The following is a 20,731-nucleotide window of genomic DNA, read 5'->3' as shown; positions in this document are numbered from 1 at the left end:
AACACAGAATCTGACCTACAGAAGAACAACACAGTTAGGGCTATTGGAAGAGTAGGGCAAAAATAACAAAATGAGAATACAACTAAGCCATTATTATCTCACAAGACACAACTCAGCAGTCCTGACAGAAGACACTGACATACCACCACCACAGAGATCCGGTGGGCTAAAGGACTGCTGTAAGAGGAGCCAAGCTGTGTGTGTGATGTGTGGGGTGTAGTAGAGTTCTGTGTGTGCATGTACTATGTAGTAGAGCTGTGTGGCGCATTGCGCCACCAGAAACACTGGTACTATAATTTCCTACACAACTCCACAGTCCTGACAGAACACACTGACCTATCACCACCAAAGAGATCCGGTGAGCTGACGGACCTGTGGTGATATCACTGCTATGGGAGGAGCCAAGCTGTGTTAGTCTTGTGGGGTAATCAAGCTACTGTATGTGTGATGTGCCACCAGAAGCACTGCTACAGTACTATAATGTCCTCATAATTTTTAGTATAGTATATGTAATGTGCTGTCACAGTATACATACTGCATACATTATACTTAATACACAGCCACAGTATTTTCACTGTATAGCCACAGTATTCTTTTAGTGCAGAGTATATGTAAAGGGTTGCCACAGGATACTATTTGTATATAATATACACAATTTATAACATTGTATATAACCAGTTAAAAATATACGCATAGTATACAGTATAGAATGTCCAGCCACAGTATACTATGTGTATCCAGACTATGAATCTACAGCCACAGTGTACTCAATATATTCATACTATTAAGGTACATCTACAGCATCCAGTATACACAATGCACTCAGTGTATACAGAATAATATTAATGTACTTCCACAGTATCCAGTATATATAATGTATTCAGTGTATACAGAATATAAAAGTACATCTACAGTAACCAGGAAATATAATGTTCTCAGTGTATCCATAGTTTCCAGTATATGTAATGTACTCAGTGTATACAGACTATAACTATACATCCACAATATCCAGTATATATAATGTACTCAGTGTATAAAGATTAATTTACATCCACAGTATCCAGTATATACAATATATTCAGTGTATACAGATTATTACTTTACATCCACAGTATCTCGTATATATAATATTCTTAGTGTATACAGAACATCAGTGCACATCCACAGTACCCTGTATATGTAATGTACTCAGTGTAAGCAGAATATTACTGCACATCCACAATATCCAATACATGTAAAGTACTCAGTGTATACAGATTACTATACAGCCCCAGTATCCAGTATGTATAATGTACTCAGTGTATACAGACTACTGTACATCCACAGTATCCAGTATATGTGTTGTACGCAGTGTATACAGAATATTAATGTACATTCACAGTATCCGGTATATGTAATGTACTTAGTGTATACAGAATATTACTGTACATCCACAGTGTTCAGTATATGTAATGTACTCAGAGTATACATAATAATACTGTACATCCACAGTATCCAGTATATATAATGTACTCAGTGTATACAGAATATTACTGTACATCCCCAGTATCCAGTGTATATAATTTAATCAGTGTATGCAGAATATTGCTGCACATTCACAATATCCAGTACATGCAATGTACTCAGTGTATACAGATTACTGTACATCCACAGTATCCAATATATGTAATGTACTCAGTGTATACAGAATATTAATGTACATTCACAGTATCCGATATATGTAATGTAATTAGTGTATACATAATATTAATGTACACCCACAGTATCAGTATATGCAATGTACTCAGTGTATACAGAGCATTACTGTATATCCACAGTATCCAGTATATATAATGTACTCAGTGTATACAGAATATTATTTTACATCAACAGTATCCAGTATATGTAATGTACTCAGTGTATACATATTATTGATGTACATCACCAGTATCCAGTATATATAATTTACTCAGAGTATATAGAGTATTACTGTATATCCATAGTATCCAGTATATGTAATGTACTTAGTGTATACAGAATATTTACGTTCACCCACAGTGTTCAGTATAGGTAATGTACTCAGAGTATACATAATAATACTGTATATCCACAGTATCCAGTATATATAATGTACTCAGGGTATACAGAATATTACTGTACATCCCCAGTATCCAGTATATATAATCTAATCAGTGTATGCAGAATATTGCTGCACATTCACAATATCCAGTACATGCAATGTACTCAGTGTATACAGACTACTGTACATCCCCAGTATCCAGTATATGTAATGTACTCAGTGTATACAGACTACTGTACATCCCCAGTATCCAGTATATGTAATGTACTCAGTGTATGCAGACTACTGTACATCCACAGTATCCTGTATATGTAATGTACTCAGTGTATACGGAACATTACTGTACACCCGCAGTATCCAGAATATATAATGTACTCAGTGTATACAGAATATTACTGTACATCCCCAGCATCCAGTACATATAATGTACTCAGTGTATACAGAATATTATTTTACATCCACAGTATCCAGTATATGTAATGTACTCAGTGTATACAGAATATTAATGTACACCCACAGTGTTCAGTATATGTAATGTACTCAGAGTATACATAATATTACTATACATCCCCAGTATCCAGCATATGTAAGGTACTCAGTGTATACAGACTATTAATGTACATCAACAGTATCCTGTATATTTAATGTACTCAGAATATTACTGTACATCCCCAGTATCCAGAATATATAGTGTAATCAGTGTATACAGAACATTACTGTAGATCCCCAGTATCCAGTATATATATTTTGTACTCAGTGTATACGGTTTACTGTACATCCACAGTATCCAGTATATGTAATGTACTCAGCATATACAGAATATTACTGTATATCCACAGCATCTAGTATATAACTTATTAAGTGTATACACAATATTACTATACATCCACAATATCCAGTATATGTAATGTACTCAGCGTATACAGAATATTACTTTATGTCCACAGTATCTGGTATATATAATGTACTCAGTGTATTACTATACATCCACAGTATCAAGTGTATCTAATATACTCAGTGTATACAGAATATTACTGTACACCCACAGTATCCAGTATATGTAATGTTCTCAGTATATTTAGTATATTACTGTATACCCTCAGTGTGCAGAATATGTAATGTACTCAGTGTATACAGAATATTAGTGTACAGCCACAGTATCCAGTATATGTAAAATACTCAGTGTATATAGTATATTAATGTACATCCACAGTGTCCTGTATATATAATGTACTCAGTAAATCCAGTCACTGTATATAGAATGTGGATTGAATTCTGAATATATTGAACTGCTGAGTGTCCACGAATGTCTAAGAGCAATGCCCTGCTAGTATTGGGCAGCCATCTACGTAGGCATAGTACTGCCTGTGTCATCCCTCACCTGGTAACAGTACTGCAGAGAGGAGCACTACAGCACCTACACCGTATTTCGGTGCACCATACCTTGTCAGCTGTATGTTTTACTGAAGGGTTTATTGAAGAGTTTCCAATAAAAACATATTTGTTGTGAATCCATCAGCCCGTGAGCGGTGCGAGCCCCATGTATATTACAGTACGGAGGAGGGAGAGGGGAGGGCAGAGGGCTGGTGTCTATAGGCAGTGTGCTGCGCAGGTGGAAGGGATGCCGGTGATGTGCAGCATTGGAGAGGACACCTCCCGTTCATCTCCACGTTCTCACTTGCCATCCTCAGCACCCTGGAGAGCTCAGCTGCTCAGCACCTAGGACAGCGCTCCCCTGCACCATACAGCCCTCCCCTTCTCATTTCTATCTACACCACAAGTTTCCCTATGAGAAAGGAGGATAGATTCCTCTAGCAAAGGGTTAAAACTGTCACATATGACGTCAGAATTCCAATGTGCCCAGAGATTTTTTCTCTCCCTCCTTCCCTATTTCTCCTGCCTCCCTCCTTCGCTTCCTCTCTCTTCACTCCCCTGGTTTTCTCTGTCCACCCTCCTTCTATCTCTTCCCCCTCTCTTCTCTGGCTCCCTCCCTCCTTCACCCCTCCCTCCATACAATGTGCAGTAGTCAGATCCTGCTGCAGCAGATATAATGGAGCATCCCTCCTCCTCTTCCTTGTACTGAAGCTTACCCTTTCCCCCACTCCTTTATTTTTTTTACCATTTCTGTTTCATTTCATCCCCCTCCTGTACAGAAGAAAGGACAGAGGAGGGGGTGTGAGGGGGTAAACACAGACCCCCCCTCAAGTCTAGCAACTACTAAAAAAAGGGGCAGCAAGGTAGAAAAAAGGGGAGATCCCAATTTGCTACCTAGATCACTCTCCCTCCCCTATCACCCTGGCTTGCAGGAGCCATGAACAAAATGCAGATGATGGAATAGGCAAGAAAAAGGAGGAAAAAAAGAGGCTGAGAAAGGCACAATCCACCCATCTTCTGGATGCGAATTCTGGATTCTCATGTTTTTTCTGTTACAGGGAAGAAAAAGGATTAGCCTCCACAATTGCTCTTCACCCTATTCTTTGCTCGCAACATCTGGAGTGGATACCCCCTTTTTTAATAAAGGAGGGATTCATCTTATTTTTATTCCTTTTTTTTGAAATTTGGCTTTTGCACTGATTTTTATTGAGGGGGGTCAAAGGAATTTTGAGTCTTCCCCCACCCCCCCGTCCCTTTCCCCCTCCATCCAAAACCCCTCTCCACTCCATGGTCCAGGTGGAAATGTTGAGTTTGGGGAGAGAGAGCTGGATTGGAGCAATTCTCTCAGCTTTGGCTACCCTCCTGCTAGTCTGTTCAGCACAAAGGTAAGATGATTGGGATAGGTGGGAGGGGTGCAGAAATGGAAGGAAAATGATATATTGATAGGGACAGGGGAGCCAGGCTACTAGAAGTGTCTAGCAGAAGGCTTTAAAAAAATGAATGGTGAAGTCGTGATATTGGTGGATAAAAGGTGATTTATTTAAGGGGATACTACAAAGGACAAAGGTGGAAGTACTGTAGGTACGTGAGATGAATAAGAGTTATGGTGGAGGGCTATTGGAGAAAGAAGTGTGGGCCAGGGGATCATTTAAGTAAAGGGAATGGTGTTATTGGATTTAGACATTCCAGTGGATAATATGTATGAAAATGATTGTTCAGAATATGTTAATGGCTATTGCTCAATAGTGCTGTGCAGGCATTTGCCTGGGAAAAAGATTAAATTAGGGAAATTATCAGTATACTCTAAAGAGAAAATGGGGAATAACTGAAGAAAATGGTTGCTAGTGTGATAGAGATGATGGTTTTGTTAGGGGAGACACATTGTATCAAATATTACTTGATGATGAATAACATAAACATATAAATGTTGCATGGAAACAGATACTTTGTTGCTAATGCTTTGGCTTTACTGGTTTATACAAGTTTACACAAGCGGTGGACAAAAGCCATTAGATGCTTATATACTGGTTCTGCAATAGCACTGTAAGGGGAGGAGCAAAAGTAGATTTGATACTGAGGGAAACGGGGCCTTGTTGTAGACATATGACACCTACAGATTAGCTTAATTATATCATTGTAAACCTCTATGCATCCTTATGTAGGACACTGTTTTACTATTGCAGTACTAACATGTCTTAGCGCTTGCAATGAACAGAATGGGAATGCCATAGTAGCACAATGACTTTATTACCCAGTGGAGAATGGCTCTCTGTTACAGTATTTATTTACAAAAGTTTTATTTCTCATCTACAGGGATGTAATGAGAATATTGCATTACAAACGGACATGCTTGTATATAGGATATTTGTTCTTTGCGGTGCAACAAATCTATCTGTATGCTCACAGTTCCAAGAGAAAGTAAGTGAATCCTTTGGAATTACCTGGATTTCTACTTTGATCTGATTGTTATCGGAGTCACAATGATAGACCAACACAATCTACTTCAACTAATAACACACAAACAGTTCTGCTGTTCTGTCTTTTATTGAGTACACTGAGTAAACAATGAAGGGAGAAAAAGTAAATGAACTTGTAGATCACCCATTAGCAGTAATCTTCTACACCAAACATATCAAGTAGCTGCAAATAAGATTTGCACAACGCTGAGTGGGAATTTTGGACCATTCCTCCCTGCAAATGTGTTTCAGTTCATCAATATTTCTGAGATGCCTTGCGTTCACAACACTCTTTACGTCAAGTCACATTATCTCTATACGGTTAAGTTCACAACTGTGACTTGCCTGTTAGAAAACATAAATCTTTTTGAACCTTTAGTTGATTTACTGGTATGCTTAGAGTCATTGACTTGTTGCATCACCCAATGTCTTTTCAGCTTGAGTTCTGTCTTTATATTCTCCCGTAAAATGGTTTCATACATCATAGAACTCACTGTTCCCTCAATGATCAGAAGATATCCAGGTCCCAACGCAGCAAAACAGCCCCAAAGCATGATTCATATTTGGGATGAAGTTGTGGTTTTAGTTTGCAGCATTATTTTTCCCTCAAGTATGGCGTTCTGTATTTGTGCCATTAAGTTCCACTTTTGTCTAATTTATCCATGGAACATTTTTCCAGAAGCATTGTGGGACATCTAGGTGATCTTGGGAAAATTTGAGATTGGCTTCAGTGTTTTTTTTTTGGACAGCAGTGGCCTTCTCCATGGTGTCCATTCCTGGATGACATTCTTATTGAGTGTTTTTCTAATAGTGCTCACATTGACAGAGTTTTTTCACTTTGTAGAATCTTTTGTAGGTCTTTTGCTGGTACCCTTGGATGCTTTCTCACCATTTTTAGGGCTGCCAATTGTGCTTTTGGAGTAATTTTAACAGGGTGCCCACTCCTTAAGAGAGTAGGAACAATACTGAATTTTCTCCCTTTGTAGATAATTTATCTAACTGTTAATTGATGTACATCCATGTCTTTAGTAATGTTTTTTCCAGCTTCATACATATCTTTAACCTGTCTTCTGCAAGTTTTTTACATAAAGGCATGAATCACACTATTCAATATTTCCTGAGAAAGAGAGTTCTGCAGTAACCAGGCTTTGTGTGTCTTTATTTAATGGGCAAAGCACCTGTTAAGGCCATAATTACAATCTCATCTCCTTATCTGAAACATACTTTACCAATTAGCTCTTAGGAAAAACTTTCTGACAGTGAGAGTGATCAATGAGTGAAACAGGTTGCCATGGGACGTGGTGAGTTCAGAGGCTGGACAGACATCTCTCTGGGATGATTTAGTGAATCCTGCATTGAGCAGGGGGTTGGACCAGATGACCCTGGAGATCCCTTCCAACTCTACGATTCTATGATTCTAAGTCATTAACACAGAGGTTCACATACTTTTCTCCCTGCACTGTAGATATTTACTCAATGTGCTCAATGAAAGACATGAACTGTACAACTATTTGTGTGTTATTAGTATAGTTAGATTGTGCTTGTCTATAACTGTGACATAGATAACAATAAGACCACATTTTATAAGTAATCAGATATCCAGGTAATACCAAAGGGTTCATTTACTTTTTCTTACATCTGTATATTCCCTCTTCTGAAGTAAGATGTCATCACCAATAGGCTACCACAAAGTGTGCTGTAATGATTTCTTTCCATCATTGTACAGATTGAATGACTTTGAGGTCTGTATTTAATAAGAAATCCAGAACACATCCGCAGTAACTTTTCAGCATATTTAGCCCATGCTGGTCCTGTGAGATACACCCCTTCTTTATATCACAAACTGAGAAACAACGTTCCAAAACTATTCAGGGAAGATACTAAATTTACTTCACAAGGTAATAGCTATCAAACCCATTGACCGATTAGTATGAAATACCACAAATATGTCTTGCCGGTGTAAAAACAAGTATAGAAACAGTGCAGAGATCCAAGTAGGAAACTTTGTAAAACACTTAGATGGGTAGAGGAAAACTTTTTAGCACCATAGTGATTCCTGTCAACCATCTTGGTGGCGGCCATTTTGGATTCAGCCGAAAAACGGTCAATGGAAAACGGGTCATGTGATACATTTTTAAGGGTATAATTTAATCAGAAATTAATGAGTGCAGACATTTTTCTATATCTGCCACCATTTTTGAGTTATGGATGATGTCAGGTTGAGTATTAATAAAGTTGTTATGTTGAGCCATGTGATACGGAAAACGCTAATCACATGTCTTTTCAGGTTCCGGAAAATGCTATTAGGAATACAAGACAGAATTGAGGATCCTGATGGTCGATAACAACATGAGGTGGCCAAAGCTTTCAGTCAAGAACACCTGGCAAGACAGCCAATGAGTGCAGGGACTGTCAGGATACTGATTCAGAAGTTCAAGGAAACTGAACAAACTGAGAACTGGCCATTTGAACAGTGTTTCCAGCTGTGCCAGCTGCTTTCATTAAGAGTCACCAGAAAAGCACTAAGAGACGGGGATTCTTTACCAAACTGTCTAAGGACAAACCCAGAACTGGTCGAAGGAAAAATGAGAACTGGTTGTTTGTATGGGTGCCACTTATTTTTCTTGAGCATCCTTACAACAGTTGACACTTTGCTCCAATGCCCGTCTCCTGGTGCTTTTCTGGTGACTCTTCAAATGACCAGTTCTCGGTTTGCCTTGGACACTACCAGTTTCCCTGAACTTCTCCATCCATATCCTGACAGTTTGTGCACTCTCAGGCTCTGTTCCTGGGTGCTTTTGTTTGAAAGCCTTGGCCACTTCATGTGAACTTCTGTTATCGACCATGAGGATGATCTCAATTTTGTCTTGAATTCCTAATAGATTTTCTGCTACCCGAAAACACATGTGATTAGCGTTTTCCATACCACATGGTTTAACATAACTTTATTAATGCTCAACATTACATTATCCAAAACTCAAAATTTTCTGCACATATCGAAAAAATAACTACACTTATCAATTTCTAACAAGATTCAACCCTTTGATTATGTATCCCATGAATCCCTTTCCACTGACGTTTTTTGGTCTGAATCCAAGATGGCTACCACCAAGATGGCCGAAAGGGACAAGTACCCCCATAGTGACAAAAAGATTTCTCCTACACTTCGTTCAGAAGATATTTCAGGTGGCCCTAACTTGCGAATCCCCCTGTGTGTTTTTTGCCAAGCCTACTAAATAATGCATATATACCATATACAGTATATACAAAGTGCATTAATTCATTGCCAACCAATCAACAGTCAAATCTTCCTCATCAAAGTATATATATTAGCAGGTGTTATACATCATCATTAAGGACATCACAACCACTGTGCAATCACAGGATTTGATGATATATGTATATATATGGTGTTTATGCTCTATTTTGTATGCTTGCCAAAGACTGAATAGGTTGAAACATTGCCGCTTTTGATTGAGTTAGGGTGGTATCACATCTGCGCTCGGGGTTTTCCAGCTTTGTTCGGGGAGCAGGAAAGGGGAATCCCCTGGCTGAACGGCTCTGTCTTATGATGGAACCGAATATTGCCGAACTGGAAGAAAAGGTGCTTTCTCCTCCGGTGTTTTGTGCTGGATCTACCACAGAATATCCAACTGGACGTTCCAGCGCAGATGTGAGACCAACCAAATAAAGATTTTTACTTCTGCACCTGCAATGCGGTCATTGATATTAACTCGGTACTTGTGACACAGTGACCACTCACTGATCCCTTACATGTAACAAACAGTGGGAGACATTTGCAATTTTTTTTATTATGGAGGATATCTGGCTGGCTGTATTTGGGGGTACAGTGGGAATACTAGTTAGGGGGTGATGTAAATGGGCTAGGGGCATTGTTCCTAGCATTATTTGTGGATGGTGCTGTTACATGGAGTACTGTACTGTGCATGAAACTGGATGGAAGCACCAATGGCTGCAGTGCTCCTTCTACAACAGCTAGGGCATAGTGCCTTAAATAGGAAAACCTAAGGTACTGCAGAACTTTTCAGTCAAGCATCAGGGAACGCTTCATGTCATGTGTGACTTACAAACTCTTAAAGCTTCTACGCTTCAGCTTATTTAGGGAAAAAGAGTTGTGAAGACGGTCTTGTTAGCCAGTGTACTCGCAGTTACGGATATTATTTGGTACTACTGGGCCACCCATTTACGGAGAGTCGCAGCTTGGGTAGCATTTCCTGCATACGCCAAGTGATAGAGAAAATTTGAGTCACCCTGATCCATCCTAATTCCCTTTTATGGTCTTGTCAGAAACCTTTCCACTGTTGTCCGCTATGACTTTCCAATTATTATATGGTCTATATCTGCTCGGACATTTCCTTGAATTTCGCCTAAATCTGCTATGGTGTCTTTGCTATTTAATCCCCTATTGCCAGATAGTCTTACTTCTACATTCACAACGGCGTGGTTCAGGAAGGGATTATTTAGATATGCAGATGTTGTAGAATATAAACCCCGATCCTTGCTTTCTTTTGATTCTCTTCGTCTCACTTTTAAAATCCCACTTACGGCCCATTACTCTTTTTTTGCACATTAAGAATTTCCTCTGGTCTTTGCCTTGTACCTCTCTGCTCCTATGCCGTTCGAACTATTACGTAAAGTGGGTACCTCTACTTAGGGCTTAATTTCTGACATATACAACACATTGGAAAGCCCTCACCCTGAGTTATAGCTATATGGATAGGTGGGAGGCCTTTCTGGGTCAAACTATTTCTCCAGCTCTCTGGAGCAAAGTATGGAAGTAGACTAAGACTTCCATTCATGCAGTTTATATGGAGAACCAATAGAAGTTCTTGATGTTCTGGTATCATACGCCAAGCCTCCTTCATGCCCGCAATCCTGCTGGTCCTGATGTCTGTTGGCGTTGTGGGGCGTAGGGAGGAACTCTTCCACACATATAACGGACATGCCTTATGATAGGCACTTTTTGGGCTGAGGTGAAAGCTTTTTTAGCACTCATTTTGCATACTGAGCTACCTTTAGACCCTGCCTTGTTTTTATTGAATATTCACCCTTTTACATCAGCAGGTTGCCCACCAGGCTGCTTGCACATATTCTGGTAGCTGCAAGGTGTCCTATTGCTAATTGCAAAACAGCTCCAAGTGAGAGGGAAATGAAGCTACCTTTCAGAGTATGGGATGTGAGAAATATGGAATATCTGACGGCACTTATACCTGAGAAAATGGGAGCGTTCAATGTTATTTGGACTCTTTAGGATGTTTACTGGATCCAATGGGCATTATGATATTGTTCTGTATGTAGAGTCTCTCTACAGTAGGCTGTGAGATAATGTCACCTTCTGGTTTCTTTAGTGCCTGTTCTACCTTTTAATTGGTCAGTAATAGAGATGAGCGAGCGTACTCACTAAGGCAAACTACTTGAGCGAGTAGTGCCTTATGCGAGTACCTGCCCGCTCGTCTCAAAAGATTTGGGTGGCGGCGGGGAAGAGCGGTGAGTTGCGGGAGTGAGCAGGGGAGCTGGGGGGAGAGAGTGAGAGATCTCCCCCCCATTCCTCCCCGCTCTCCCCCGCCGCTACCCGCCCCCTGCTGGCACCCGAATCTTTTGAGATGAGCGGGCAGGTACTTGCATAAGGCACTACTCGCTCCAGTATTTTGCTTTAGCGAGTACGCTCGCTCATCTCTAGTCAGTAACTGTTAAGAATTAACTGTTAAGAACATTTGAGGTCTCTTTGGAGTTGCCACCCGGTGACCCTTCTTTTTATATGGTGACAGAACTCCTCGCTGACTTTCTAAAATTCTTATGGATTAGTTGCAAATGGAAGGAAATACATGCATGCTTTGTTCTTGTCCATTTTTCTTACTTCCTAAGAGCTTCTTCTCACGACCGTGTTTGCAAATGCAAAATCTGTGAAAAAAGAAACCATTGATTTCAACAGGTTTGTTCTCATTAACATGTTTAGCGCACACAATAAAAAGTAGGAACTACTCTATCTTTCTGCTTTTTGCACAGTCCCATATAAGTCTATGGGAAGTGCACAAATACGTAAAGGGAAGGGTGTGACACTGTGCAAAACATGGAGGAAAGAAAACATCCGGACCGCATTAGGCTTATACAGTCATTAAATCCTCAGAAAGGGTGTGTCATGCGCGTGTGAACGGACCATGCTTGTGCAAAAAGTACAGCAGTATACGCAGATATATGCGCAAATCTACCTCAACAGCCTTGTTCATGTGCAAATAAGTCATACAGGGGCGAACCTTTTTGTGCATAGGCTCATGTGAAGCTGCTCTAAGGCTCCCTTTGTATGCATATTTGTGGAATGAATTATGCTTTTTTGCGCACACATCAGCATATTTTATTGTATTTTTGCAAGCGCAAAGCATATTCATTTGCGCGCAGCAAACAAAGATGCACCGACTGATATGGCTAATAGGATGTGTTGTTTTTCCTGCACAATTACGCAGTGCTTCATCTGCTAGCATACTGCATGAGCATTTGTGCTTCCCCATTGACTGCTATGGGGACTTTGGATGCACAAAAACACACAGGTGTATGTACTACTACGCTCGTCACTACAGAATGTAGTTACACATCAACCAGTGGATTTTTTGCCTAGGGTAATTCAAAATCTGCGCCATAGTGTGCAAGTTTCAAAAAACAGCTGGAAAATAAGTAATCCAAAATAAAATGAAGGATGACAGATACTCACAGATCCAAAAGAATGCAATTGGGGGAAAAAATGATCACAAATGATCTGTAAAATCGCTCAGGGCTTAAACAGACAGGCGCATGCGCTAATACGCTCATCGCTACAGAGCGTATTAATGAATGAACCAGTCCAAATTATGATTTTTTTTTTTACAGTGAAATTTCTTGCTATTGTGCTCCAGTAAGAAAAAAAAAACAGGAAGATGGTTCTGCTCTATCTTTGTCGCACATAGAAAAACGACTTGCGAGAAAAATATAATGCAGAGTATTAACCCTTTCCAATCCACTGTCGAACGTCTGAAGACATTCTGATTGAAGGCTGTACAGCTCCGATGTCAGAAGACGTCCGGCAGGGTATTCTTACTGTATATTACTGGCCGCTCTGTTGTCGGGGGCCTCTCCAGAATGTCCCATACCGCAGTACTGGCTCTAGCCAGCAGATGGTGCCATTGTATAATGGCAGAAAGAAACCCCCCCCCTAGGAAACTCTGAATCCAAAATTGGATTGCAAAGGGTTAATGTGCGAGAATCCCACTAGTGAAAACGAAACCATTCAAAATCAATGGTTTTGCTTTGTCATCTTTTGCAGCCATGAGATCTGTCATATATGTCAGGGCTTCTGTAAAAACAGAAAGCGTAGAGTTTGTGCGACCAGACCGTGATGAGTGTGTGTGTGAACTAGAGCCACTAGTACAAAGTACTGTATGAATGAAAGCTCTTTATGATATTGGAAGAAGGTTCATTCATTTTCTATATGGCAAGGTAACACCTTTGCAGCACTGAGATGATGATGTAGGAGAGATATCTCTAGGAGAAAGAAAACTAGGTCATTGGGAATACTGTCTCGGTCAGTCATAATGTCATCTCATCAAATTCAAAAAGTCTTTTATACCTCACAAACTATACAAAATGTCCAAAATACATTAGTGACCCTCAAATAGAGCAAGTCAAATGGTCTGATGTCCTTTCCTATAAGAACCTAAGTATGACTCCTGTTTAAAAAGTACCTGCTTTGCTAGTAAGTAAGGGGGTAGAGAATTAGCCCAAGGATTGAAGATGCCATTCTGTTCTGGACTGCCAATTCTATTACTATGATTGTGGTACAGAGATGAGTTAGCATGGCAGATGAAAGCCTAACAAATGCCCTCAGCTGGGCCAACAGTTTCTGCCTATTAAGCCTCGTTCAGGCTTTGACTTACTCTTCCCAGTCATTGTTATAAGGCTTGTTTAAAAAGTCTGACATTGACTTGCAGGAATGCTGTGTTCCAATAGGTGGCGCCACAGAGGTACTGTTCAATCTTCTCACTTGCAAATTTCCCAGAGGAGCATGAATGACCTTATAAAACTCCTCACACACCTTCTAGGTGCTCTTCTTAAGGAGAAACAATATTCTTTCTGACCCAGTTTTCAAATAGTAACAGATTCTTGTCTCCTAGTGGAACATAAAAATAAAATATAACAATAAAGTATAGTAATGTTTAATGAAAATAATAGCTCTGGTGTAATTTATTTTTCATTTAACAGTTTAAAAATAGCAAACCAATACAAAAAATTGATATATAATTAGAGATGAGCGAACGTATTCGGATAAGCACTACTCGTCCGAGTAATGTGCTTTATCCGAGTATCGCTTTGCTCGTCTTGAAAGATTCGGGGAGTGCCGCTGCTGACAGGTGAGTTGCGGCGGGGAGCAGGGGAGAGCTTAAGATCTTACCTCCGTTCCTCCCAGCTCTCCCCTGCAGCTCCCCGCTCCGCGGCGCTCCCCGAATCTTTCAAGACGAGTACAGTGATACTCGGATAAAGCACATTACTCGGACGAGTAGTGCTTATCCGAGTACGTTCGCTCATCTCTATATATAATATAATATCGTCACAATCATACTAACTCATAGAAAAAAGATATAGCAGTAATTAGAGTGCATGGTGTAAAAGAATAGAGGAAAATGATGATTTTCCCCATTCCCCTCCCAAAAACTTTAATAAAACTTAACCAACGTATTATATATATCCAACAATAGTGCTAATAAAAACTACCAATTGCTGTGCATAAAACAAGCACCTAGATGGCTCTGTCAATGGAAAAAGGGGAAAAGTCATTGCTCCCAGAATGCAGTGACAGAAAAATATATTTTTTTCATGAAGCGTGTTTTTATTGTTAAAAGTACTGGTAGATACAAAAACTATTATTGGTATTACAGTATATGTAGATATCCCCTGTGGGAGAATAGCTCGGTAGCGTGCGGGTTTCACGATATTTAGAGACGGAACACCAGTGGATGCAGTCCAAAGCAGGCGTGACCTGCGTTTATTTCTTTATAACAGCAACATAAACAGTCCAACCTTAACTTCAGGCGAACAAATAACAGTCCACAATCCCGCTATCAGGCCGTCCTGGCCCGATTAGGTTGCACTTAGCAGGTGCAGCACATAGCAGGGCTTCTAACTCCAGCCGGTCACACAGGCTGCCAGGGTCCAGCAGCCATCTTTGCTCCCCTGTGTCTGTGCACCTGCTATTTATGTGCACACTTAGTCTGGCTGAGCCTCAGCACCTGGGCTGATTGGCCTCGCCCACACCCTGGAGTGGAGGAGGTGGAATGAACAGCCCCACTACCAACCTGCCATCCATTCCAAAAAAACCAGGCCCGGATAACTTTAAAGAACAGATTTCCAGCAACTGCTTGAAGGAGACCACATTACGCTCCTGGTTCTTAAGTCTCTGAGAGCAAGACATGACCCTCCTCCAGTCCCCTTATGTATAGTACCAGAACCTAGGGGCGACGTAGCGACCGTCCACCACTACGCCCCTCAGTACCTCACACCCCATAGATTAAAGAGAATACATTATTTATACTGTATTGTAAACAATTAAAAGAAATAGCAAACAAGCAAAAAATAAAAGTGCTGTAATTAATTTCTTATTTCATTTCTCACTTTTCAAAAAATGGACAAAAATTATTCAATATATTATACATTAAAATGGTGACAATAAAAACTAAAACTCTCTATACAAGAAACAAGCCCTAGTACTGCGACATCAATGGGAAAAAGGCAATGAAAAAACAAACAAAAAAACATTTAGTTTTTAAGGCTCTTTTCAAATTACATTTTTTGACTCTGCCACTCTTTCCAATATGGATTTCCATCTACTATGGAAAAAACTGCGTAGCGACCGAAACATGAATGGAACCATAGGGTTTACTGTGTGAGATGGAGACTAATCTAGGCTTTATTTCACTAGGTTTCCATCACTTTCAGCCTTTTTAGCTGGATATAAAGCATTGAGGACAACACTTTTCTATCCAGCTAAAACGGCTGACAGGGATGGGAACTTAGTGAAATGAAGGCCAAAGTTGTCTTTTTCACTTTGCCAACTGAGCTGTGACTTCCTATTCCTTAGCTAGGTTTGGGGGGACATCAGCATGGCACCAACCCAAATCACATGATGCGCCAAGCAGAATTTACTGCTGGACACCGACACTCTGGTGCCAGCCTATCAGTTGTTACTGTATGGTATAATAACTGGCCCCTTAGTTTATAAGGGCACCAATTATAGTGTTGCATGCTGGTCACTTGCTATGCCAGATAGTTTAAAATATCCAGTTATTCTAGAACTTGGCTATTATGGTTTTGGTAGTGTATTACTTCAGATTAGTTAGGTTCAGAGATTTAAGGTTCAGTGTAGTTGTCACCAGTTAGCCTTGGACTAGTCTCTCCTATAGTGGGGTTGCCCTTTTCGGGACATATGATCCACTTAAGGAACCAGTTCGGTTTGAGCAGCTCTGACAAACTGGTCTGTAAAGTTCTCTGTACATGATCCTGGTATTCTTCGATAATACAAAAAGACCCCAATAATCAATTACTAGTTTGATCGTGTCTATTTCTCTGTGACTTGTCACCTGCAGTTGTGCAAATACTTTAAATCAGAAGTGACAGTCTCAATCTCACATATTAAACCCTATGGTTTCTGTTTAGGTTTCTGTGTTTATGCAGTTTTTTTTACATAAAAGATGGAAACCCAAGATGGGGGAGCAAAAATAAAAGTAATGTCAAAAGAGTCTAAGACCCTAAATAGTTCATCCTCTAAGTGCTTAAAGCTCCACTTTGGCGAAAACACATTTTTCCATCCCTGACCCCTCTTATCTGATTGGCTGCCCCACTCTGGAGCTCTCCTCTGTGTGTTGTAGTCATTTCCCTGCATTGTAGCCCCCTGTCTGATGCTTGTCAGGCACTATCTTGAGATTGAGATTTTTTCATTTTTCTTTCAATCAATTTCATGATGCCTGAGCACAGCATTAACTAGGGGCCTATACAATGTTTGTCTGCTGGAGTGAAGTTTAATTATTACCTTCTGTATTCACCTACATAAGCTACAGACCATAAGTATACAGTCAGGAGGATGAGCTGTGATCTCTTCTATTACAAGTGGGTGGTAGGACTGTGTGATAATCATCAGTAAGGCCAGTTTCACACGGGCAATAAAATCATTTGCAAAGTTGCGTGAAAAAATAAATCGCTACATCTTTCTGTGTTTTGTTCTTTTTTATCACCAATGTTTCCCTATGGAGCCTTTGTTTTATCGCATCGCAATGCATGAACTTGCGATTTTTGTGCGATGCATTTTTAACTTCAGAAAGTCCTATTGTCTTTCTCGCGAGAAAATCACGCAAAGAAAATGCGTGAGAAAATCGCAAGCGGCAGCGATGTTTTTGCAGGAAAAAGCAGTGCTGATGCTCAAAAATTGCTTGAACGAAGACACGATTTTCTTGCAGCCATATCGCGATTGCCCGTGTTTAACTACCCTGACTGTGAGCAGGATAACAGAACCCCAAGTGCAGGTGTGAGACCACCCTAAAAAAACTATGAATGTGAATGAATGGATTTATTGTTTTGTACTCCATATGCTAAAAATAGCCCATTGTGTGTATTTATGTAACAACTGTGTAACATGTGACAACTTATGTAACAACTGGAGACAGCAGATTGTCTTTACACGCTTCAGCTTAGTACATCCTGAACTGGCTTCACTAGTGGAATTTAGAGCGCTCCCCTTATAGACATATTCTGCATGCAGGTTATTAATATCCAGGGGCAAAACTTTACATTTAGCCACATTAGATTTTATCTGTCAAGTGAATGCCAAAAATGTAGCTTGTAACTTCTAAACACCGTGCATAGACAGTATTAAGGCCGGTTTCACACAGGCGACAGAAATCGCACAATTTTCTCGCGATGCGACAGTGTTACAAATTGCTTGTATGTATAAAAAGATACATCACCTAACAGCCTCTGTCAGCTCCGCTGTATGTCTCCTCTGTAGCTCCAGCAGACTTGCTTGTAGTTTTTCCCCAGTGCTTCCTGGTTTGGAGGTTCAAAATACCCGCCTCCAGGAAGCGCTGGCTATGATAGGTTCTCGAGTGTTGCAGCTCAGCCAATCATTGCAGTGCTTGATGAACCATTTGGAACCTCCATACCAGGAAGCGCCGGGGGAAAACTACAAGCAAGTGTGCCAGAGCTACAGAAGAGACGGGTAGCGGCTGCTGGGTGATGTATTTTTTTAATACAGCCAGGGCTTATCTTCGGGGTAGGGCTTATATTTGAAGCCCCCTTGAAAATCCCGGCAGAGAATGCTAGAAAGTCGCGTGACTTTGTAGCAACAAAGAACACAGATGTGATATCGCTGTGATTTCCTTGCGGCGATATCACTGTCACCCTTTTGAAAGAGGCCTAAATGTTACAGTGCCATCCTCGAGTGGGGTACGGTGTAACAATCATAGACCCCACCATAGTTTCTGACCCTCTTACATAATGTGCTAATTTAACATGTAGGGAATAAACTGAATAGCCTTTCACAAGGCCAGATTAAAGGGCAAGTACGTTCACCTGAATGGTCAATCGCTGGTCTGTGTAAAAGGACAAACAATTAGCCGAAGATTGACAAACTCTTGTTTGTATCTTTTATGACAGCATAAAAATGCTTGCACATTAGTGTAGCTAGTTGTAATCGGCTTGACGGAAAAAGCACCCAGATTTCTGCCTAATCTGATCGGGTAATTCTAACCTTGTTTTTAGTGAAAATCATGGGGAAATTCGATTTCTCAAAATGCCTGCTACAGAGATCAGAATGCAGCAAATCAGCAGCCAGAGCACTTTGATGATGTGACCAAATGTGTCCTCCATCTTGAATATGGGCAGCCGTATCACTGAATGCCAGCATCACATGACCAAGCTATACTTAACATAGTGTAATCATCGGCCATTTAACCGCTATTGAATTTCAAAGGAACCGACCCTGTGAGAATCGGCTTACTCAACATTCTCAAATCAATTGCCCATAAGGCAAACAAAAATGTAACTTTTATTGTATTCATTAAAATCATCTCCTATATTAAAATGACGAATTGTGGCCTGGAAAGTTTATTAGCTAACAGTGTACTTATAACTAGAGATGAGCGAGCACCAAAATGCTATGGTGCTCGTTACTCGGGACGAAATTATCGCGATGCTCGAGGGTTCGTTTCGAGTAACGAACCCCATTGAAGTCAATGGGCGACTCGAGCATTTTTGTATATCGCCGATGCTCGCTAAGGTTTCCATTTGTGAAAATCTGGGCAATTCAAGAAAGTGATGGGAACGACACAGAAACGGATAGGGCAGGCGAGGGGCTACATGTTGGGCTGCATCTCAAGTTCCCAGGTCCCACTATTAAGCCACAATAGCGGCAAGAGTGCCCCCCTCCCCCTCCCAACAACTTTTACTTCTGAAAAGCCCTCAGTAGCAAGGCATACCTTAGCTAAGCACCACACTACCTCCAACAAAGCACAATCACTGTCTGCATGACACTCCGCTGCCACTTCTCCTGGGTTACATGCTGCCCAACCCCCCCCCCCCCGCATGACCCAGTGTCCACAGCGCACACCACAGTGTCCCTGCGCAGCCTTCAGCTGCCCTCATGCCACACCACCCTCATGTCTATTTAAAAGTGCATCTGCCATGAGAAGGAACCGCAGGCACACACTGCAGAGGGTTGGCACGGCTAGGCAGCGACCCTCTTTAAAAGGGGTGGGGCGATAGCCCACAATGCTGTACAGAAGCAATGAGAAATAGAATCCTGTGCCACCGCCATCAGGAGCTGCACACGTGGGCATAGCAATGGGGAACCTATGTGCCACACACTATTCATTCTGTCAAGGTGTCTGCATGCCCCAGTCAGACCGCGGTTTTTTATAAATAGTCACAGGCAGGTACAACTCCGCAATGGGAATTCCGTGTGCACCCACAGCATGGGTGGCTCCCTGGAACCCACCGGCGGTACATAAATATATGCCATTGCAGTGCCCAGCACAGCTGATGTAACGTCAGCTTTAATGCAGGTGGGCCAAAAATTAATTGGATTACACTGTAGGCGAGGGCCCCAAAAAATTGGTGTACCAACAGTACTAATGTACGTCAGAAAAATTGCCCATGCCCAACCAAGAGGGCAGGTGAAACCCATTAATTGCTTTTGTTAATGTGGCTTAATTGGTAACTAGGCCTGGAGGCAGCCCAGTTAAAATAAAAATTAGTTCAGGTGCAAGTTTCAACGCTTTAATGAGCATTGAAATGTATAAAAATTGTTTACAAAAATTATATGACTGAGCCTTGTGGGCCTAAGAAAAATTGCCCATTCGGCGTGATTACGTGAGGTTTCAGGAGGAGGAGCAGGAGGAGGAGGAGGAATATTATACACAGATTGATGAAGCAAAAATGTCCCCGTTTTTGATGGTGATAGAAAACGATGCTTCCATCCGCGGGTGCAGCCTACGTATTGCTTAGGTATCGCTGCTGTCAGCTGGTGGAGAAGAGAAGTCTGGGGAAATCCAGGCTTTGTTCATCTTGATGAGTGTAAGCCTGTCGGCACTGTCGGTTGACAGGCGGGTACACTTATCTGTGATGATTCCCCCAGCCGCACTAAACACCCTCTCTGACAAGATGCTAGCCGCAGGACAAGCAAGCGCCTCCAGGGCATACAGCGCGACTTCAGGCCACGTGTCCAGCTTCGACACCCAGTAGTTGTAGGGGGCAGAGGCGTCACGGAGGACGGTCATGTGATCGGCTATGTACTCCCTCACCATCCTTT

General features: G+C 41.1%; 1 protein-coding gene across 1 annotated transcript in view; it reads left to right on the top strand.

Annotated features, from left to right (window-relative positions):
- The first annotated feature begins 4,720 nt into the window (after nucleotides 1–4,720).
- The window catches only part of LOC136579748 (gamma-aminobutyric acid receptor subunit beta-4), a 179,921-nt gene continuing 163,910 nt past the window's right edge, over nucleotides 4,721–20,731 (top strand). Inside the window, exon 1 of the mRNA XM_066579808.1 lies at nucleotides 4,721–4,818. Within this exon, the coding sequence (XP_066435905.1) occupies nucleotides 4,721–4,818 (98 nt within the window). The remainder of the gene's footprint in view (nucleotides 4,819–20,731) is intronic.

This window comes from Eleutherodactylus coqui, chromosome 10 (genome assembly GCF_035609145.1).
Source record: "Eleutherodactylus coqui strain aEleCoq1 chromosome 10, aEleCoq1.hap1, whole genome shotgun sequence".
NCBI classification, from domain to species: Eukaryota; Metazoa; Chordata; class Amphibia; order Anura; family Eleutherodactylidae; genus Eleutherodactylus; species Eleutherodactylus coqui.
Note: the sequence above shows the minus strand (reverse complement) of the source record. Positions and strands in the feature narration are given on the sequence as shown.